The sequence below is a fragment of the Dama dama genome, chromosome 24, assembly GCF_033118175.1.
Source record: "Dama dama isolate Ldn47 chromosome 24, ASM3311817v1, whole genome shotgun sequence".
Taxonomy (NCBI): Eukaryota; Metazoa; Chordata; class Mammalia; order Artiodactyla; family Cervidae; genus Dama; species Dama dama.
In genome coordinates, this window is record NC_083704.1 from 12,004,623 (window position 1) to 12,027,405 (window position 22,783).

The following is a 22,783-nucleotide window of genomic DNA, read 5'->3' on the forward strand; positions in this document are numbered from 1 at the left end:
CCTCTCGCTAGGGTCACCGCAAGACCAGTCCTGACCCTTGCACTGCCCAGGTGAGGGGAGGGGTTGGCCAAGGTCACACAGCTGGCTTCTGCTCCTCCCTATGTGGCTGAGTCTGTCCGTCTGTCACATCCGTGGCCCCAGTCCATTCAAAAGCATTGCCGACCGGGAATATCACACACAGCCCTGGAACTGGGTCCCCAACTTGGCCTCGCTGGGACCGTTCCTCTCGAAAGGTGGAGACACAATGGAAGTGACGTGTCCTGATAGGCGGACACGAGAGAGACAGGCGGACGTGAGACAGACAGGCGGACACGAGACAGACAGGCGGACACAAGAGAGACAGGCGGACACGAGACAGACAGGCGGATATGAGACAGCCTCGAGAACACCGATACCTCAGAATAAGCTAGGGAAAGGCCAGCCCACCGGAAGGAGAGGTCGGTGTCCTTCTTAATGCTTTTCTATCTTTCACCTGAAAATGATGTCAGAGGACAACACAGCTGTGATGAGTCAAAAGGAGCCAGACGTAGAATGAACATGTGACACAGCCCACGGGCCGCAGAAGGACCCCAAGTTCAACACGTCTCTCTTGGCGACATAAGTGTCCTTACATTTCTTATGAGTATCTTTCTGCTTTCTTTTTCTAATAAACTGCAAGAGGAAACATCTAAACCACAACCATACAAACTAACGGAGACCTTCTAATTTTCTTTTGAGCCACGGCTTGACAGATTTGAGCATCTCAGTGCCCGAGGACTCAAGCTGACCAGGAAAAACGCATCCCGACTCAGAGGGGCCTTCAGACCCCACTGATCTCGCCTCCTACGGCTCCGGGTGGGAGGAGGTCAAGTTCAGCCGCCCCCACCTCCCCATGCTCTGTGGGGACCCGGCTATGCCTCTCATGTCCTCCCCCAACAGAGCCACAGGAGGTCCCCCCAGGGACGCCTCCCACACAGGCTGTGCCGGTTGGGAGCTGTGGATTTAAGCAGCCTTGGAACTCCCCCTCCTTCCAGCCAATAAAGTTAAATTAATTTAAAAAGTAAAGAAAGGGACTTCCCTGGTGGTCCAGTGGCTACGACTCTACACTCCCAATGCAGGGGGCTTGGATTCCATCCCTGGTCAGGGAACTAGATCCCACATGAGAACTAAAGATCCTGTGTGCCACAGCTGAGAGCTGGTACAGCCAAATACAAACGTACATAAAAAAGAAAAAATGGAGAAACGAACGCCACTCAGAACCCCAAACTGCTGATGATTGAAGCCCGAAAGCCTCTTTAGGAAGCTGTGGCCAGCCCTCTGCTTTCACACGTGAGGGGACAGACGGGGGAGGGGGCAGGGAAGGCGTGTGGAGGGAACCTCGGGGCCCCCGACGGCTCCCCAAGGTGGATCCATCACCCCGATACCACGATTCTCTGCTTCTGGCCCATGAGAGCATCTTCCTTCCCTCAGTGACGAGCGAGGTGAGCGTTCCCTGGACATCAGAATGGATGGCTGGGCCACCCCCTCTCCCGGCCCTGATTATGGCAAGGGGGTCAGGAAGAGGCCCAGGGGAAAGGGCGGGACGAGAGCCCCACTTTCGGGTCCATTTGACTCTTTCCAGGACGACAAGGCAATCCACCAGCCCCAAGCTGTCATTAACGTGCAGACGGGGGCCTTCCCTGGTACTCCAGTGTTTGAGAATCCACTTTCCAACGCAGGGGACTTGGGTTCAACCCCTGGTCTAGGAACGAAGATCCCACCTTCTGCGGAGCAACTGAACCCATGAGCCGTAACTAGAGGAGCCCACACACCTCAGCAGAGATCCAGCACAGCTGGAAGAACAAAACCCAAGCCGGCATTAATATGCAGATGGGAGGAGCCCCTGGTGACCAAGGACGGACACTCCCGGCGCCCCTTCTCTGGAAGAACACAGCTGACGCCCCCTCACCCACCCTCCTCTCCGGCTGTCGCGCCCACCACTTCTCCTCCACACCACAGCTGGGCTCATCTTCCCAAACTCTCTGGGAGACAAAGTCCCTCACCTTCTCCAGTCTCACACCATCCCTCATTTTCTGCCTCCAGCCTTCCCCTCACAAGTGTGCATGCACACGTGCGCCCGTGCACACACACGTTCAGTCCTGTCTCCTTGGCCTGCCCTCCCTCCTGCCTTGTCTAAATGAGAAACAGCTCAAGGGTAACCTCCTCTAGGAGATCTCTCCTCACAGCTCCCGCTCCCAGGGAAACGCACCCACCGGCTCCCTAACTGGACCCATCAGACACGGCCACTGTAGCATCTCCAGGGCTCTCTCGCTTTGATCCATGCTAAAAAGAGCGTTATTGGAACAACTGAGGGAAATTTTACTATGGGGGTGTTAGGGGAAGCATACTGAAACCGCAGACTCTGGCCAGGCACCAGAGTAACCATTTGTGTGAGTTATTTTACGACAGGAAGTCCTGGTAAGGAACATGGGACTAAGCCACCAGCAACCGGAAGAGCTCGGGAAAGGTCAAAAGGACACACCACGTGTCCATCCCCCTCCTACCTCCTTCTCGCTGGCGTCCATCTTGGCGGAGCAACACATGCACCACCAGAGGCAACCTGGAAAGTAATCCCATCACCACAAAACCCGAGTCTGCGGAGCCACGTGGCGGGGCGGCTCTGGATTCCCAGACCCTGCTGCTCTCCGCCTGGCGCCCTGCCCAATGAAGTCTCTTGCTTTATCAGCATGTATGTCTTGTCCGACGATTCATTTCTGAGTGGTAGACAAGAGCCCACTCTCGGGCCCTGGAAGGGGTTCCCCTTCCTGCAACAGGAGTGGAGGAAACAGCAGGCATCGATGTTAAACCTTCCCAGGGTGACAAGTGAGTCGTGCAGGAGAATGCCCTCGTCAGGGAACTGATGATCTGCCCGGCTCCACTCACTGAGGGACACCAGGGAGGAGCGCTGCGACCTACTCTGAAACGGCTCATCAGAAAACTAACACGGGCAGACAGGCGCCTGTGTTCTTGTGATGGACCGCGAGAAGAAGCAGGGAAAGACTGGGAGAGGAGGAGGAAGAGAGAAAAACGCAAAATGGCAACATGTTAACAACTGGCTGATAAAGGTGAAGAATGTATGTGCAAGTTCATTGTTCTCTTCCTGCAACTCTGCTGTAGACGGGAAAATGCGCAAAACAAAGAGTTGAAAAGAAAAAAAGGCTCTACTAGGGATGCAACACCTGGGAATTCACTAGTTGTCCCAGACAATGCTCCTGAAATGAAAAGACGCAGGGAATGTGGTCTCACAGCCAACTGCAGGTCCCACCCACTAGGCGTGTGTTCTGCACTTGGTGATGCTGTGGCGCTGTCAGCTCTGGGAAAAGCAGAATTCCTGGAGAGCTGGAGGAGAACGGGACAGCCATGGGGTGACTGTCTCCCCGTTTATCTCTTGCTAGTGTTTGTGCAGAATATCCAACCCACATCTTTCAAACCAGCACTGTGGCCATCCTGGGCAAAGACGTCACCCTTCCCTCTGAAGTTGATTCTCTCTCGCCTATGGTCCGTCCCTAACATTCTTTTTTTTGGTCCCTTTGCAAACCAGTCACTTAATCATCTGTGTCTTGGGCGGTGGACACTGTAGACACGAGAGCCCAGAAGTGGGGAGGACTCATCGGGCTGTCTGTCTCCGGCAGAGAAGTGAGCGACAGCCCAGCTGCTCAGAATGACGGCCGCCAAAGGGCTGAAAGCACTACTGCAGGTTTATCAAGCCATCCGTCAGGGCTGCCTTTTCTGTCATTAACATAATTAAGACCATGTACTACTTTGGGGAAAAGGAAAAAAGATCTGCAATTGGGAATCAGAGAAAAATTAATTACAGTTAAAGTGGCAGCAGTCTAGAAGTAAAGAACTACCCTTTGGGTTGGGCTCCTAGAACCTGGAAACAATAGACTGCTCACTGAAAAGGTCAAAGGGTCCCCGGAAAGAGTGATGGCCCGTCCCTTCCCCACCAAGGGCAGCAGAGTGGGCCTCCTCTAAGGAAGGGCTGGGCGGGAGCAACTTCCCCAAAGAAACATCAGTTAACTTGGTAACCGGGAGAGCCATCTACATGATACTTTGCCAGTAAGACTGGCAAATCCACCCGGAGCAAACAGCAAGGAAAGGAGACCAAGATCAGCCCCCGAGATGGATCTATGCAACACTTTAAGGCAGTCAGAGGAAGTACACTAAAGCCCAGCCTTCCAAAGCACGCAGGAGGGGATCCACACTGCCAAGGGGTCTCTTCACTTAGCCGACAGGATTCTCCCCTGAGTCTCCTTAAAGGGCCAGCTCCCTTCATGCCTAGTTCATGGTGCTTGGGACATCACAGAAGGTATTCATTAAAACTGTTGTTGGATGAAGAGTTTTAAATAAAATTTTACTTTTTCTGAGAAGATATTTACTACATATAGAGATTTGGAATTTGTTGGAATCAGGTCCCACATAGCCTCAGGGCTCAAGACCATGGCTCCTAGGAGAGTCAGAGCCTGGGTCAAGGTTCACCTCTTGGCCGCGAGAGCCGTGAGGACCTGGGCAAACTTCCCCCTGAGAAGAAGGAGCGTAAGCACAGCAGTGTGGTTAATCTGTGCATGTTGTGACTGTGCCTGGAAATGTGGCCTAATAAAACACTGTGGCCAAAGGAAAAAGCCGTGCGTTTAGGATGTCCGCGGTATCATATCAAGTAGCCATTTGAGGAGGTCATGCAAGACAACACAGCGGTCTGCTGGGAGGCTACCCATCCGTGAACACGAACGCAGGCTATGAGAAAGTTTTCATGCAGGCATGCAGGCGTCTGTCCTAATGCGACTCTCTATCCAGGGGGTCCACGAACCACAGCCACAAACTAAATCTCCTCTTGGTTTTACAAACAGCAATACTGGAACAATTTAAACAATTCTTTGAGAATCAGAGAAAATTAAGACAAAAAAACGAGAATAAAAAAATTTTTTTAAGAAATTAAAAAAAAAAAGAATCAGAGAAACTTCACAATGTTCTCAGCGAGTTTCTCTCTCAATGGACAAAATCTTGGCTAGCATCCTGATGGACAGGATATGCATGGGGCACTCAAGGAGAGTTCAATCCACTCTTTGCCTTGCACTAGTTCTGACCACAATTATCCCGAATTTACAGAGAAGAAAACGGAGACACTTCGGGGCAAGGTGACTCAGTTGGGATGCATTCAGGCTCAGAGCCATGGACATAAACACAGGGCTCTCCTGTGAGTCCCTGGGGTCTGCACACTTCTACTCCACTGCCTGCCTCCTGCTCCAACGATGAATGGTACTAGCTATGGGCAAGCCCTCTGCCCCTTCACAGGATCCCAGCCCCCTCCCCTTTCAAGTTCCCACAGGCATCTCCACCCTCTCTCCCGACGGCTCCCATCAGCATTCAGACATCTTCAGAAACCACACTTGTCAATTGCAGAACTTCTTTCCAATTTTCTGCTCCCCCTGGCATCAAAACTCCTTGAAACTTTCCAGCCTGTCTGCACTTTTTCTCCCCATCCTCCCTTGAAGCCACCCAATCATACCGTGACCAAAAGAAAGGTAATGGTCCCTCTGCAAGCAGGCTTTTTCCTTACCCTCAGCAGGAATGCCATGCAGTGGAGACTCCCTTCTCTCTGAAACACTGTGTGACCTCAGGCTCTCATGCTCCTCTGCTTCTCATCCTCTCCCTCCACTGACCTCTCAGTCTCCTTTTTGGACCCTCTCCATCTCTCTAGACTCTACATACTGGAGATTCTCTGGAATTTCCTCCTATTGCCTCTATTCACTCCCTTTCAGGAGTCAATGGATCTCTCAGACCCAAGAGACTCAAGGTTGAACCTGGGGTATCCCCAGGGTATCCCCCTGACCTCCCCATTCTATACCTTCTTTCCCTTGCTGAGTGGGGGTTGTGGTCAGCCCCACTGTGGCCCGCAGTGAACCTGAGCCCCTGGAGATCACGTGCCTGCACAGCCCCCCTGTAATACATTAATCAATAGAGTAGAACGGACATGGTGTCAGTTTGGGGCCTAAGGTTTATCCGTGTCCACTTTTGCCCTCCTGGGAGTTTTGAGCTGGCTACCCAGCTGGACAGACCACGAGGGAAGGATTCATGGAGAGAGAAGGTCCTAGAACTTCATGGTGAGAGGAAGGCCCAGCTGTTCCAACCGAGTCCAGCCCACAGTCAGCCCAACAGCTGAAGACAGGCAGTGACCACAGGCAAGGCGAGCAGGAGAACTGCTCAGCTGAGCCCAGCCTAGACGGCATAACCGTGAACAAGTGAAATGGTCATTTTAGGTCATTTGGTTTAGGGTGGTCAATTCCTCCAGTAAGAGATCTTTGAAACAAACAACAGTTCTAATTTTTATCATCCCAGTGGCTTGGGTTAGAGCCATTCTTTATTCTGCTTTAGCTCATATCCTACATCCGATCTACATGCAAACAGGACAGTCACAGCCCACTGACACATCTTCTAGGCACACCTAGGATCTGCCACCACCCTTCCCACTGGCTGTCACCGCCGCCGTTTCCACCATGACCTTACTGCGTGCACCCCACTCGCCTCATCTCAGTCCACTTTCCACACAAGAGTCAAGATAAACCTTTAAAAATATAGGGAAGGGAATTTCCCTGGTGGTCCAGGGGTTAAGAAGCCGCCTTGCAATGCAAGGGATGGGGGTTGATCCCTGGTTGGGGAACTAAGATCCCACATGTCACAGAGCAAGCTAAGCCATGTATTGAAGCTACTGAAGTCTGTGCGCTCTGGAGCCTGCGTGCCTCAACCAGAGTCCATGCACTGGGACCGGAGGTCCCACAAGGCGCAACGAAGACCCTGTGTGCCGCCACTAAGACCCCAGACAGCCAAACACAAAAATAAACGTGAAAGGCATACAAGGAAGGCCCTGCATCCCTCTGCTCGACACTCCCCAGCGGCACCCACACCACCCAGAATGATACCCAAGTGCTGAATGTCTGACTAGGTTCTCTGATCCAGCCCCTGCCAACCCACACAAGTCACTCTCATCCTGGCCAAGCAAGATCCACCCTGGGCCTTGCCCACTCACCGTCCCCTCTGGCCTGAATGCCCTTCCACTACGAGGTCACCTGCCTGACTTCTGCATCTTCATCTGGGGTCTGCACTCCAGTGACACCTGGGGAATCCTGCTCTGAGCAGTTGATCTCGGAGGCCCGCGCTGGCCCCGTCACCTTTAACCCTGGCCCGCCGTGCTGTCTACATTGCGTTTCTACCCCTGCATCCTTTCTGCCCTCGTTTCCTGTCTGTCTCCTTCCACTATCACACAGGCTCCACGAGGGCGTGGATTCTGAATGTTGGGTTCACCGCTGGGAGACTCCCAGCGTGTAGAACAGCACATGGCAGTGTGGAGCCCAGTATACACACACTCGATGAGAGAGCACACGCGTTAGTAAAAGCTGCCTTTCATAGCCCTGGAAACAAGGGGAAAATCATCATAAACCTCCAAGCTCAACCTTGCACCCTGGGGCCCGCCTCCCTGGAGCCCATGATTTGGCAGGGCAGTGGCTCTGAACACATTTCCCAGCTGCTCCAAGCCCTCCAGAGGTTCCCCATCGACCCCAGGATCAAGTCCACCCTCCTTCAACAGCCCACAAGGCTCTGCAGATCTGACCCCTCCAGACTTGAGGCTTCTCCGGGCCCCCCAGTACACACTCCTCGCACACCCCACCACTGTACGCTCTCTGGCTTTGCCCATGCTGTTCCCTCCACCAGGAACACCCTTCCTCTCGTTCCTCCCACTCCTGTCCACTTGTTCTTCAGGCTCCACCAACATGTCCCTTTGTCAAAGTGCCCTTCTGTGACCTCCACCTTCTCTGGCTCCTCCTTTTCCTGTATTTTCCTTCCGGGCTACCCACAGTTTGTGGAAGGGCAGCAGACTACCCAGTGGAGCAATTTACCAGCAACTTAGGCTTCTGCAACCACAACCGAGGAAGGGGGGCAGACAAGGGTGCTTTTCGAAGCAGGACCAGAGACCTGTGTTGAGGGGCCTGGTGAAAAATGAAAATGCAAGTCCTCCTGTTCAAACTGAATTTCAAGTCAGCAACAGCAGAGCGGTAACCCAGCCTGGGATGCTTCTGAGCATGGGGTGCTATACAACCCCACCAGTCACAAGTCCAGGAAACTGCAAAATGCAGCCCTAAAGGCCTGGTGAGGCCACTGACCCGAGTGTGGCAGAACTGGCCATCTCTGCAAAGACAGAGCCGTGCACTTATTTCATGGAGAGACCAGAGCTTCATTCTTGAGTGGAGGCATCTTCCCTCTCCAGGGTGCCTGTTCCCTGGACCAAGCGCCATTCCGGCCAAGTTCATCCACTGACAGTTTAGCACAAGCTTCGCTGAATGACACAAGTCAAGAGCCGAGAAGAGGAGAGGAGACAATAGGGAAGAGGTGACCTACAAACAGGAAATGCTGGAGACGGTGTGGAGGAAAGGGAACCCTCATACGCTGCTGGTGGGAATGCAATTTGATGTAGCCACTGTGAAAGACAAACTGGAGATTCCTCAAAAAAAAACAACAACTAAAAATAGAACTACCACATGATCCAGGAACCTCAGTACTGCGCATATACCCAGACAAAACTACAATGTGAAAAGATACACGTGCCCCAGTGTTCACAGCAGCACTATTGACAACAGCCAAGACATGCAAACAACCTAAACGTCCATCAGCAGATGAATGGATAAAGAAAATGAGGGGCATATGTAACACGGAATATTACGCAGCCATTAACAAAGAAAGAACTAATGTCATTTGCAGGATCATGGATGGACACAGAGATGGTCACACTTAGTGAAGCAGCTCAGACAGAGACGGACAAACACCACGTGACATCACATACAGGCAGAATCTTCATGACAACACAAATGAGCTCATCTACAAAACCAGAACAGAATCCGAGACACGGAGAACAGAAGTGCGGTTGCCAAGGGAGAGGGAGACTGGGGAATGGATAGAGGGTGAGTTCTGAAACAAAAGGGAAGGGGGGAGGGCACAACCTTTAAAAGAATGAGACAGCCACAGGACGTGACGACAACTGGTTAGAACAAGCTAGTTCAAGGTGGTGGGTGAGTCGACTTCCGCCAGACCTCGAGCCTCAGGATATGCTCGGCATAACACAGCCAACGAAACGGCAGACTCACCAGTGCCAGGAGAGTCCTGAGGCTGCCCGACAAACACCAAGAAGCGGGTAGTGGCCCGAGCCCTGGGGATTCCCGCCCCTTCCTCAACATAGTGGTCGCAATTCTTCAGCTCATTAGCCTATAAAATTACCTAGCCTATAAAAACTAAAGATGCCATATTTGGGGGCCTCTCTCACCTTCTGAGAGGGCCCACACTCTGTCAGTAGACTGTACTTCTCTCTAAACTAATCCACTTCTTACCTATCACTTTGTCTCTCACTAAATTCTTTCTGTGATAAGATATCAAGAACCTGAGTTTCATTAAATCCTGAGACCAGGTGTGCGGTCTCAATGAAAAGACCTTGGGTTCAAGTCCTAATCTGGGTTGTCGTTTCAGTTTGGGATTAGCAGATGCAAATTATTATATAGAAGATGGATAAACAACATTATATACAAGATGGATAGACAAATGTAAGATGGATCAACCCCCGTTCTAGAGGAGATCACCCGGGCCAGACTAAAGGAGTACAGGCCCTGCACACACCCCGAGCCTCAGCAGCAGCTCCGCCCTTGAACCACTGCTCTTCAACTCCTCACCAAACCCTCCTGGGTCGGGACGCACACACTCGAGGACATCAGGCCGCTGGGTCCCCCTTTGCCTGACAAAGCAATAAAGCTATTCTTCTCTGCATCACCCAAAACTCTGAGATTCCTTTCAGCACTGGTGCACAGAGGCTGAATTTCCAGCATCAGAATCAGAACAAGGCAAGGGAACCCAAGGTAGGTTAGACAGTCAAGTCCAGGCACCTCCCACAACCCACAAGGCCATTGATGCCTACCCTCACCTCTCAGCTGCAAGTACAGGGGCCTTTTCTCTCGCCTCCAGGATAAAGACACTGCCCGGAGTGGGGCGAGGCGCCACGAGGGCCATGTCCTGGACATCACCGTGAGGATGCTGAGTCCTCTTACACAGTTTCCCAGGATGAGCGCACAGCAGCAGGAGTTACTGATGTCCACCAACCAGCGGGCACACAGCTCCCCACGTGGGCCCTGAGGCCTGGTCATCAGCAGGGTGAAGGCCAGCGACAGGTGGCAGCAGCAGGTGGCCAGGTGCCCGGCAGGAGATGCCAGGAGGCAGGCTCACTCCCCCCCCCACCGTCTCCTTCCTCCTGTTTTCTGTGGCTAATGTGCCACATGCATCTCTCTAGGTCACCTTTCATCCTCTCGAGGACACAGTGGGAGACAAATCCCATCTGGAATTGTCCTCATCATCTCGTGTGCTCTCCCCGCCCTTGGAGCATCTCAAGTCCTCCAGAGATGCAAATGCCAGGCTCTCACTCTTGGGATGGGTGTCCACATGAAATATCCTTTCCAGGGACTTTCCGGGTGGATCCAGTGGTTAAGCTCCATGTTTCCACTGCAGGGGCTCAGCTTCAATCCCTGGTCAGGGAACTAAGATCCCACAAGTTGTGTGACACAGTCGGAAAAAAAAAAAAAAGCCTTTCCAATCACCCCTGGGGCATCCAGGCCTGACAGGGAAGCCTGGGAGGGAAACACAGCACCCAGAGGCCGGCCACGAGGCCCCGGGGACACGCACTCACTCCTACCTTGGTCAGATCCATCCCAAGTTTGAGCTGAGAAATGAGGTGAAGGATCACGCTGCGCTGGTCCTCCATGACGCCCAGCTCTGTCTCTTCCTGATCTTCAGTGTCGCTTTTCTCATCTTCGGACAAAACCAATTCAGGGCCTGAATTTGGCTAAAACAAGATCATCAATAAAAATCACCAGCTGGTCCCGAGAAGCGAGAGGCTCAGCACCGCACCCATGTTCTTTGGTAAAAGGGCAGAGAGCCCAGGCTCGCTCGGAAAGAACTTCTCCACCAGCTGGTGCTCCCGGCCGTGGGGCGAAGACGAGCTTTGGGGTGCAGGCCCCGCCTGCAAGCACTGCAGGAGCTCACTCATCGTCCCCCCCCCATCAGTGAGTGAACATTCTGACCTAAGCACCTCCCCTGACAAAAAGCTTCCTGCCCTCCAAGAAACGACGAATAACTGTAATATACAGACACGAATCCCTTCATCTGCACTGTTCCCAAATGATGTTCTCCTGTTGTACAACCCACTACAGCTAATGCAAATTTACACTATAAGTAATGCAAATTTCTGTTTATAAGCAAAGATCAGACACCTCTGAAACTGACATTACCTTATTTATGTGAAAATTGACTCTGAAATTATTTCTACTCCCATTAGTTAACATCAAGATGGCAAGTGTGACCCCAAAAGGCTCAGTGCTGGCATTCATTTAGGCAGGGAAACAAAAATGAAAACGGAAAGAAAAGGTCTGAAATGGTACAACAATGCTAAACTTCAATCCACCAACAGACCCTGTGCTTTCCCTGATGCAAGTTTTATTCATTCAGTTGCTTGATTCCCATTTTCCAAATTACACAGAAAGCAGGCAAGTTAATAAAATGTGCCAGGGGAGTTGCTGAGAGCAAAATTTTCTGATACCTAAGTACCAAAGAACTCTTCTCTTGACAGAAATCACCATTTTATTCACCATTCCTCATTTATGTTCTCATAGTACTTGTTTCTCTGTCAGCAAAAGCATTCCACACAAAACATGCCATAATTGTTCCTAATTACTGTTGACAGGTCAGACACAGTGAACTTAAAATACAGAAACACAGAAGCTTGAACATTTCCATGTAAAAGGATACAGACTTGTCTAAATATCCACACAGAAACTAATGATTTTCAATCTCAGGAGACAGAACCATCACATCTATTTCCGATACACAAAAGTAACTTAGCTATCACGCTGTTGATAATCATCCAGCTTCACACACACATGCTGGCTGTCCCTCCTCAACACTCCAGAGGAAATAAGGTATTTTTCCCACCAGGGTAGAAGTTTTAAAAATTTCAATTGAGGGACTTCCCTGATGATCCATTGGTTATGAACCCACAACACAAGAGTTATGGGTTCGATCCCTGGTGAGGGAACTAAGATCCCACATGTTGTGGAGCAACTAAGCCTGTGGGCCACAACTGCTGAAGCCCAGGCCACAAGTGGAAAGGGCGTGTGCCGCAAAGATCTCAATGATGCCGCCAAATACACACATGAATATGCCATTGAAAAGTGATCGTAAGACTTCAACTGAAATAGACATTTTCTTTAGACACATTTCTCAAATTACTCTCAAGTCCATGGGGCTGTCTTCCAGCCAAGAGTCGAGCTTCCATCGTCTGCCTGGTTCCCCAGACTCACGCCACGTGCCTTACGTGACAGCACTGGAAAGGTGCTTGCCGGATATACTGAAATAACTGAGGACCTCTGTCCCCCCATCGTGATCCAGAGGACGGACCTGAGGGATGTCTGGGGCCATGTTGGGAAATACGGGACGGGGGACAGGAGCCCAGACCTTTCTGTCAGTGCCCGGAGGCCCTGTCTCTCCTCCAGCTTCAGCGCCCATGGTGATCAAGGCCACTGCAGTTATCAGCCCGACGGGCTGAGGCAGGGCCACCCTCCCACACAGCTGTCCTCCTCACTCTCCCCACTCCTCTCCTCTGCCTTTTAGGGGAATTTTAAAGGGTGGCTGCCTCCGTGCTCTGTGAGTTTGCATCTCCAGTCAGGTGCCACTGAAGCCAGAAAGCTCAGACACCCACCCTTCAATGCGAAGGTGAAACGTGTTAGTCTCTCAGTTCTGTCTGACTCATTGCGACCCCACAGGCTGTATAGCCTGCCAGCCTCCTCTGTCCACAGGATTCTCTGGGCAAGAATACTGGAGTCAGTAGCCATTCCCTTCTCCAGGGGATCTTCCCGACCCCGGGACTGAATCCGCATCTCCTGCATTGCAGGCAGATTCTTTTATCACTGAGCCACCAGCAAAGCCCATGCCCAGGTGATGCAGCTGCTACCTCCCCTGCAGCGATCTGACAGGCAGGCAGTATCAGCAGGCTTCCCTCCACCTGGGGCGATGGGGCAGGAGAGGCAACACCTGGGCATCTTGTGTCAGAAGGTGAAAGCACAATCGGAAGCAATCATGGGCCTTCCCTGGTGGTCCAGTGGCTATTTTCTGCAATCCCCATGCAGGGGCCCAGGTTTGGTCCCTGGTCAAGGAACCAGACCCACACCCTGCAGCTGAGAGCCCACACACCGCAAGTCAAGACCTCACACAACTAAGACCTGGCACGACCAAATACATTTAAATAACGTTTTAAGGAAGAAAGCAAATCAGGTTACCAGCCTGTGCTGGAGGAGGCCGGCGTGGCTTTCAAGGTCCCTGCACATCTCAGCAAGAAAGGGAGCGCCATGGGAAAAGACCCTGAAGAACAGATACCTGTAAGTGTACAACCGCATCGCTGCAGGACTCCAGAAAGGAACACAACATTGCTCATCAACTGTTCTCCAAAACAGAAATTCAGAAAGAAAGGGAGCTCCATTTGGAGTGCAATTGTTCCTGCCTGAAATGAGTTGCTCTCACAAAGTACTGAGTGTGAGGTAAACAAATCAATAGCTCAAGTCAGCTTCGCAAAGTGAAGAAGGCTTCTTTTTCCCGAAACTGTGATTTTTCCATCTGCCTGTAGGCCAGTGAGTGGGGAACTCTCCACCCCCCTCCCATCCATAGCCACTCTCAGGGAGATGCTTACAGACCACCCAGACCACACGTCTCCTGCTGTCTGCCTTCCTTGAAAACTAAACCCAGCCGGCCCCTGATTTCCAGGAGCCAAGAAGCCTTCCGCGAGATCCTGCCACGGCAAACAAACATTACTGTGCACACAAGCCTCTCCAGCTCGTCCCACTCCAATCAGCGTCACATTTCCCGTGTCTCATGATGCCACCAGGCACACTGGCTCCAGCAAAGAGAAAGCAGGCCGGCGCACAGGCCCCAGAAGCTGACTCACTCCAGGGTGACTGGCGGCCAGAACTCCGGGGGCCCTGAAGTCCCGTCAAGGGAAGAAAGGCCACGGGGAGTCTAACACACATCCCCTTACTGGCGCAGATCCTTAGCAAACTGTGCCCTGAGTTTAAACAAGGATCCAGTAATATTCCTGTCTCTCCCAGCTTCTGAGAACCTGCAAAAGTTCTCCTACCAAACCTCGAATAAATAATCAAGTTGTTTTTTTTTTTTTAAAAGCTGGTTTCATTCATCACTTTGTCAGTGAACATATTAGAGAACCACCCCTCCTCCAATTCCATCCAAACTGGAACTCAATTCATATGCAGGTGAGCCCACCTTCTTGTGTGGGTCTAAAAATGGGGAGGTGTGGGATTCCCCGGTGGTCCAGTGGATAAGAATCTGCCTGCCAATACAGGGGACATGGGTTCAATCCCTCGTCCAGGAAGATCCCACATGCATCAAGTCAGTTAAACCCATGTGCCACAACCACTGAAGCCTGCATGCCTAGAGCCTGCGTCCACCACAAGGGAAGCCACAGCAATGAGAGGCCTATGCACTGCACAGGTTTGCTGCAACTAGAGAAAGCCCACTCACAGCCACAAAGACCCAGAACAGCCAAAAATAAGTAAAAGTGAATAAAAAAGTAGTAATTATTAAAAAAAAAAAAAAAAAAACAATACAGGCATGCGTGGATGGAGGGTAGACGTCTCCAACAGGGCACATCAGGCTGACGGTCAACTGGCCATGTGAACGCCAATTTGTGGGCATCTGCAAAGCACCCACAGTTAGCAGGGTCTCTGAAAAACGGAGAATTCAAAGAACCAGCTTTGATGGAGTTTTAAAGGCAGAAAACCTCCCCTTTCAAGGTCAAGGGCTTGCAGATTCTGCTGCTCTGACATGAAATCCACAACAGCGGTAACGGTCAGTGGATCCAATCTCTTCTCCACCGTCAGGCCCACGTGCTCGTCGCATCTTCCCCCTCCCACTCATCGAGGTCTGCTCCTCTCCCCAGGGGACCAGAGGTGGCTGAACAGTGTTTCTCTGCCTCAGAAGAAAACTGAAAAGAAAAAAACGGCTTCATAACACTGAGAAAATTCCTAAGACCTGATCAAGAAGCATCTTCAGATCCCCCTCCCCCATCCCCTGGAGAGCTCTGCAAATGAGCCAGCTGGGCAGTAAAAAGGTCTGCAAACTTGAAGATATAATGGAATTAGGATATGTCGTAAAGAAAAGCAGACTTTGGAAAAATGAAGCTTTTAGTAAAAACAAAAATTGTGACTCAGGATTTCTACCACATGAGCACTGCAGAGTGTGGGGTGCTACAATAAGCCAGTGACTCCTGCATTGCTAGCAAAAGGGAGGGCAGAAAAGCAAGCGGAGGGCCAGGAAAAGGCCGACAGGCAGCTGGCGCCCCCTGGCGGCTGAGCAGTGACCTGGGCCCCAGGGCAAGGGTTCCTAACCTGGGTCCCAGGGACACTCAGTGAGATATCTACTGCTAGGGGACTTTCCTGGCCGTCCAGTGGTTTAGACTCCCCCTTCCAATGCAGGGGCCGAGGGTTCGATCCCTGGTTGAGGAGCTAAGATCTTGCAGCCAAAAAAAAAAAACATAAAACAGAAGCAGCATCGTAACAAATTCAAAGAACTTTAAAAATGGTCCACATACAAAACAAAACAACAAAATCTTCAAAAAAAAAAAAAAGTGGTATCTGTCACCCTTGACATTTCATACTCAAATTGGGGAGGGAGGGCGTTTTATAGAGTAGGTCCTGCCTAGACTGACCTCAGGCCTCTCAAGGTCTGAAGGGTCATGGAAGAGAGCTGGGCTCTCAGGCTGGGAAGTGGCTGAACCAGAGGAGGTCCCAGCGCCAGACGCGCCCCTGCCTCATTACCCATCTCGACGCCTCATCTGACAGGGAGAAGCTCATCCCCGCTTTGGGGTCCAAAGCCAGAAGCAACACCGCAACTCGTGTTAGATCCACGTGGGTCCTGCTGTCCTGTCAAGGGGGACACCGGGGTTGCAGAGACAGTGGACTTGGCTGATGTCTCATCCTTTTCACAAAAATCCTCATTCCTTCATACAAATGCAAATTCCAAGCAAGACTGAAATTCCAATCTCTTTTATTCAATACACACGTGTGATGTAATTACAGTTGGAGTCAGTTCCAGGGGAAAAACCAACCAGGAAACAGACATTTATCTTCAGAGTCCATGCAGGTCCCTATCGGAGGCCTCACTCCACGCCATGCTCCCCAAACCCACCCTCTTCCCGGGCCTTTTCTATTTTCCCTTCCTCAGACAGTGTCCGTCTTTCTTCACAGTGATCTCCCCTGCTGTCTGGACTGGGGCCCGGGGCCAATATAAACAGTTGGATCTACTAATGTCCTCTTTAACCCAGTGACTTAAATCAAAGGGCTGAACCTTTGCCTCAAGGCCTTAGAGAGAGGCCTGTGCCTTTCCCAGTCTTCCAAGAAGTCATTTCACTGTTGGGCAGGGAGCAGCTCCCCACGGAACCCTGAAATACAGCCATGCGGGTCTGAAGGCTTTCCTCCAGCAAGGATCAGATGGGTGCCGGCAGCCAACTTTTCGCCAGGAAAACAAGCATCCTGACAAGAGGTATTTTTAACCGGACTACATCTTCAACAGAACGACAGAACCCACTGAGCTCTACTGAGCTGCAACTTTCCCCAAAAGTCTACCTGATCAAGACAGAAAGCCAGCTAGAGAATGAACATCAACTTCTCTTCCAGTGGTGAACACGCTGCAGCTCAACCATTTTTTAAAAGTCTGGCATCTCTCCCTGCCTGCTGGTACCTCGGCACGGAGGTGTGGGTGGGCTGAGTCAATCCAAAAACCCTGGCACTGGATGCAAGAACTGGACGTAGCCCAGATACTGTCTTTACAGAAAAAGGGGGACCCAGCCATGCCAAGAACACTGGTATTCTGAGGGCCACCGAGAGGTGTGTGGTGGGGAAGACCCCAAGCATCACCACCCTTAGATGCCCTCAATGTCATGACCATGGCAGTGGGTGGAGGAGTAACTGGGAAATGACGTGGCCTCATATGCCACGTGCTTCTCGAGGTCACAGCTACACAGAACATGCAACGACATGCACTCACAGCCACCAGGGCGAGTTGGCTTTTGCTCACTAAGGGATACAAGTCAGGAGAAGCTGGTCTTCCCCCAAATGAGAGGTTTTAGAAAAAACAGAAACGTGAAGTTGAAACATGGATAGCGCTGGGGGTGGGGGGGGCGGCCAGAGAGCCTGGGAGGGCGGGTAAACGGAGACAGACTAATAGAACAAAACAGGGACCCCGGAGAATTCCAGAAGAGCAAGAGGATCTTAGTGTCTAAGAGGTACAAGCGCCCAGGGACCAACCACCAAACCAATTGTTTTTTGGTTCTACTGATAATAGTGTTACCGTCGCTTCAGTCTCTGGTCATTTTTTCTCCATCTTGGTATTACAGGGCATGTAACCAAGCGGTCACAACCATGACTCTATCCTCAGAGCACATCAACACAGCAGCGCCGTCTGGTACCCTAAGAAGCCCCACCTAACAGCCCAAGGTCACGAGGATTGGCACAGAGGGATCCAAAGTCCCAGTCCAACTTGGGGCTCCGATCAACAGCGGTGGCAGAGCCTGGGTCCCCTGCAGCCGGCCCGCTGTGCAGCAAATTCCACTAGTCACGCCTTGCACTCCCCAGTGAGACCCACAAACTGGGGGATGATCGAAGGCACGGCCCTCGCCACCACGCGCCTGGAACAATTACTCCCCGAGGACAGACACGGATGTGATGTTTGTCCTCCGAACACGCGGTGGCTACCGCCGGGACCTACTGTTCTCCCCAGGCTCAGAGCACGCGGGGTTTCTCCTCCAGAAGAATCTCTCTTGCGCCTGTCTCTAATTCCCCAAAAGGAGGCCATCCTGGCTGCGTGGGAGGGTTCTCGCTCGAAGGATGGATGCTCGTCTCCGCTCAGAAGTCATGACAGAGGGCTGCTGACAGGCGCAGGTCTTCGGGTGGTGTCAGGTCTGACTGATGCCGCTCGGCCCAGACGCAGGGTGGCCGCCAGAGGCTCCTCGCACGTACCGTCCTCTGTTGGCAGCCGCGGTGGCCTCAGGCGACCAACTGTGCCTCGGAGGCCAGCCCCGCAGTTGGGGGGCCTTATCGGGCCCTTTGGAGGTCAGTAGGACGAGGCCACGGTCAGGGAAGACCTGATGGAGGAGTCAGCTCCTAGCTCGGACAGGTGCGAGTCCAAGCCTGTCCACACCCCGGGGAGGCTGACTGGCTGCCGCTGATGTCACAATCCTTCTCTGCTGCCTCCAGCGGCCGCGATGGCTGGCTCTCTGGCGCTACCCACACATACACACACACTTCCCACACTTGGCTCTCATAGACTGGAAGGACAGATGCTCGTCCTGAGCAAAGGGGCCGACCTGCAGAAAGGTTAATTGTACATCAAACACACCCCGGAAGATAAGAGGAGCTCGCTGCTGGGGAGAGGGAGCTGGAGAGGCGATGCGGGCATTCGTCATCAGGAACATCACACTGGGAGGACTGTGAAGGCATTCCTTTCAAGACACACGAGGGAGGCATTCAGGGGAGGAGCACAGCCAAGCCCTTTTCCGTGTCTGCGTGTCTGCTTGGAAACCATCTTAAAAGAGAGGAATCGCGAAGGAGCAGAGGAAGCCTGGAGAAAGGGCAGCAGAGGGCAGCAGCCAAGGAAGCGGGAGGTGACTGTTGTGTGTTGAGGCTGGGGAAGCAGATCAGCAGGGCCCGGCCCAGGCATGCGGGCACCGGGAAGTGAGATGAGGCGCAAACACAGTGCATCAGGCTAAGGACCAGGGCTGTGTCCGGGGCTTCGTGACCTTTTCTGCATCAGCAAAAGTCCAGCCCTTTGCAGCCTGAATTCACAGCTGAGCAAGGGCCCCGTGAAGTTCTGCGGGGTGAGGACGTGCCTACCACGCCCTGGTCCTGGACGGTGCTGGCGGCATGGGTCACGCTTGCCAACTCACAGGAAGCCCCTGAAGATGGGCTAAAGGTCACGAGGAGGCGAGAAAGAGGACATATCATCGCAGCTCTGCGGGGCAGCCAGGCATCCAGGGAGAACTCAGCGGAGGCTGCAGACCCAGCCCTGGGCGTGAATCCTGAACCTGCCGTCCTCCACCTGCCAGGCCGTCTCCTCACCTGTGAGATGGAGAGGGTACCACCCAGCCCTGGGGAGGGGGACGCCGCTGAGAGGTTCAGGGAAGATGAGGCACGGGTGCAGAGGGAACAGTGAGCAACAGCCCGCTGCTCTCCTGAGGCTGAGGCACCCTCGCCAGGACGTGGGGACCCCCGGGTGCGGGGACCTGGAAGCCGCGGCTGAAGCGCCCGCCACCCCCACCTGGGCTTGTCCCCATCTTGGCAGCACCCTTCTGGAAGCTGCAGGATGCTGCCCGTACTCTGTCCCAGGCTCCCCCCAGCCAAGGACACTGAGGGCTCTGGGGCCACAAAGATCCAGGCTCTCTGAACAGTCCATGGCCCTGACCACCAGAGGCAGCATCAGTTCCCAGACCTGGGGCCGCAGCAGGAAGGGATGCATAGAAATCCCCCTCGCAAACCTCAGCCTAGGATCCCGAGCAGATCCAGGCATCGCACGGGACAAACAGCACAGCAGCCAGGACAGAGACTCGGAGCGCGAAGGCCATCCCGGGCCCCAGGAGCCCAGCTGTGGTCTGTGGGGAGTGGCGGGAGTGGGCGGCTGCTGTCCAATGCTACCCAGAAAAGGTGGGGAAGAAACTCCCTGAGGTCCATCCTAGTCTTTCTGGACTCTGGTAAAAGAAAAAGTGGTGGTTTAAGAAATAAAAGACCTCCCACCCTTAGGGAGGGCTGAGGGATAAGCAGGTACCAGACTTGAATGAGCTACCACCACACCAGTCTCCTCAAATGCTCATGATCAGCAAAGCATCTCCTGAGATACTGAAGACAGAAGGATGCTCAAGAGAGAGTCCCTGCATCCTACAAGTGGGGGTCTGCGGGAGCCCTGGGTGGGAGTGGTAAGTTTCAACTCATCATTCGAGACCGTAGTTCAGCTGTGCTTCATGGGGGTGGAGGCAATGCCTCTATCCTAACCAGGACTCCATAAGCACCCTGACTGTGCCCAATTTGGCACTTCCCCAATTGCATTTTTTAAAAATACTTATGAGCACCGTAATTTCTAAGTACCATGGGAGGCTCGATTGTTGTGCTTTTTTTTTTTTTTTTAAAGGATGATATATATTAATAGTTTGTTATCAGAAAGTTTATTTATCTCTTGGCCATGCCTCAGGGCATATGGGATCTTAGGCCCCTCACCAGGGCTTGACCTCACGTCCCCTGCATTGGAAGTGTGGAGTCTTAACCACTGGACCACCCAGGAAGTCCCTTCCCCTACGGTATTTATGCAACAGCACATCTATCTGCTTTCCCATCAGAGCAGGGCTGCCAGGACTCTTTTGGTACAAGGAATACTGATGATTCGGGCTGGCTGCTCAGGGCTCTGGGTCAATGTAAATTCGAAGCTTCCTTCAGGTTGCAGGAGGATGAAGGCCCTGATCCATCAGCAAAGTCAGCTAGGAGCTCAGGAGCGGACAGTGAGGCTGTCAGCTCAGCCAACTCAGAGCTCCATGATGACAGGAAACTGTATACCTTGGGTTTCCAATTCTACAATCTCAACACAAAGGCTGGTTTTGTAATAGGTGCTCAGTTAAAAAAAAAAACACCTGTAAGCACTGAAGAAAACTAAAGAAAAATCAGAAAAAGTAGAGCGTGCACGGACAAAATCCAGATTTAAATTGAAAAGGCCAGCCAATCACAGAAGATTACCAATGCTACAGTCTTGCTCATGTGAGATGTACAGAAAGGGTCAGTCTATAGGGACAGGAAGTAGATTGGTGGGGGCTGGGGTGATCTGGGGTGACAGCTAAGAGCTAAGGTCCTTTATGAGGTGATGGCAATATCCTAAAGCTGACTGCGGTGCTGGGAGCATCCTGAAACACACTTGAAATGGGTGGACTGACACAGCCTGTGAACGATCTCAACAAAGGTGTCATTTTAAAATGACAATTAAAAAATTAAAAGACACGTGATGCAAAGTCAGACAAGGCCAGGAGGAGGGTGACTTGTGCAGTGCCAGACTCTGGGCCGAGTCTCACCAAGCAGCAGCGCTTAGGGCAGCAGAGAAAGGAGGGGCCCTTCCAACGGGAGAGACACAACAGTTAGCGAGGTCTGGCTGAGCCCAGATGATCCATGGCTTTGACCTTCCGCCTCGACTGGGAGAGCCCATGTGACTGACTGGCCTCAAAACCATTCGTACACTGACGGCTTCTAAACGTACATCCCAGATCAGCCTTCTCTGCTGACCCCCAGCCTCGTGTGTCTGCCTGCCTGCCCACACCCGCCTGGGCAATGAGGCAGAACCATGGACTTCCAGACACGTCCAAGTCCTCACCCCGGACCCTGTGAATATGGTACTTCACAGGAGAAAGAGGGACCAGTTTACACTGTTTTAAACCAATGAGCCTGTGCCAGCTTGTTACAGCGGCAATAGAGAACTAGCCCACTCGTAGGCATCTCAACGTATCACACCTTTCAGCCCCCACCTCCAATCTGCACCCCTGTGTCTCAGAACATGGCAACTTTGTTTCCCAGGCTCTCAGCCGGAAGCCCCGGCAGCACCCCCGCGCCCACCTTACTCCTGTTCCCCCCACACCGCTCACCCCAGCAAAGCCTACAAGCTGCATCTCGGCGCTGACTGCTCTCGCAGCCTCCATGCCCTGCCACCGGCCGCCGCCAGCCCTCACTTACTAACTGCACCCCCGTCCCGGTCGGTCTCTGGGCCCCGGCCCTGAAGGCTCCATCTCCTCTCAGCAGCCAGAGGCATCTTCGGTCATAAGGCAGATCCTCTGACTCCAGCGCTCAAAACCCTCCCCACTTCCTTCCGCATCAAAATCCTCCCTGAAGCCCACGAGGCCCACTGCGTCTCTCACCTTCCTTCCCAGCACGTCCCTCCCGCACCCTCCTCAGGCCCCACCATCCACTTCCTGCTCCTTGGGCACGTGAAGTGCGCACCTACCTCAGGGCCTTTGCACCTGCTGTTACCAACCTCCACCCCACCCTCCCCGCCCCGGACTCCTGCCTGACTCCCTCCCTCCCTTCCCTCAGGTCTCACTCAAGTGTTAGCTGACCTGAGTGACGTCCTCGTGGCCCTCTCCACCTCCCCCCGTCTCCTAGCTCTGCTGCTTCTCCCAGCATGGATCATATCCCATACTGATAGATCACATCTCCCCGCAGAGAAGATCCGCTCTCGGGAACCAGGCTGTGTTTTATCCACCACTGTCTATCAACAAAGACAGGACATACATACTGACACTGACATACTCTTTGAAGGAATAAATACACACTTGGCTTGCCCCTTTGGAAGTGAGCAACTACTGAGGATCTCTAAGAGGCTGATGAACACACCCCAGGCCCCGGAGAGACGGCCTGTTTAAGCAGCAGTGTGACTGTCAGGGCCGATGGGCACTGAGAACCACTCTAGAAGCTTCCTGCAGCCGCGGCCCAGCGTGAGGGAACATGGAGGGCAGGGGGCTGCTGGAGGATGCCCCGCCGCTTCCCTCATCCAGACAGACCGTCAGGCTCCATGGGAGGCACGGGAGAGGGGCAGACGGTCCAGGACACGGCCGGGGCTCCGCGGCCCTGCGTGGACCGTGGTTGGTCTGCGTTCCCAG

The 22,783-nt window shown here is 52.8% G+C and overlaps 1 protein-coding gene across 6 annotated transcripts in view; it reads right to left on the reverse strand.

Moving 5' to 3' along the window:
- The window catches only part of OSBPL10 (oxysterol binding protein like 10), a 316,838-nt gene that overhangs the window by 25,828 nt on the left and 268,227 nt on the right, over positions 1 to 22,783 (reverse strand). For all 6 annotated transcript variants that reach the window (XM_061127667.1, XM_061127672.1, XM_061127671.1 and 3 more), the window contains one exon: positions 10,739 to 10,888. In XM_061127667.1, coding sequence (XP_060983650.1) covers positions 10,739 to 10,888 — 150 coding nt within the window. The remainder of the gene's footprint in view (positions 1 to 10,738; positions 10,889 to 22,783) is intronic.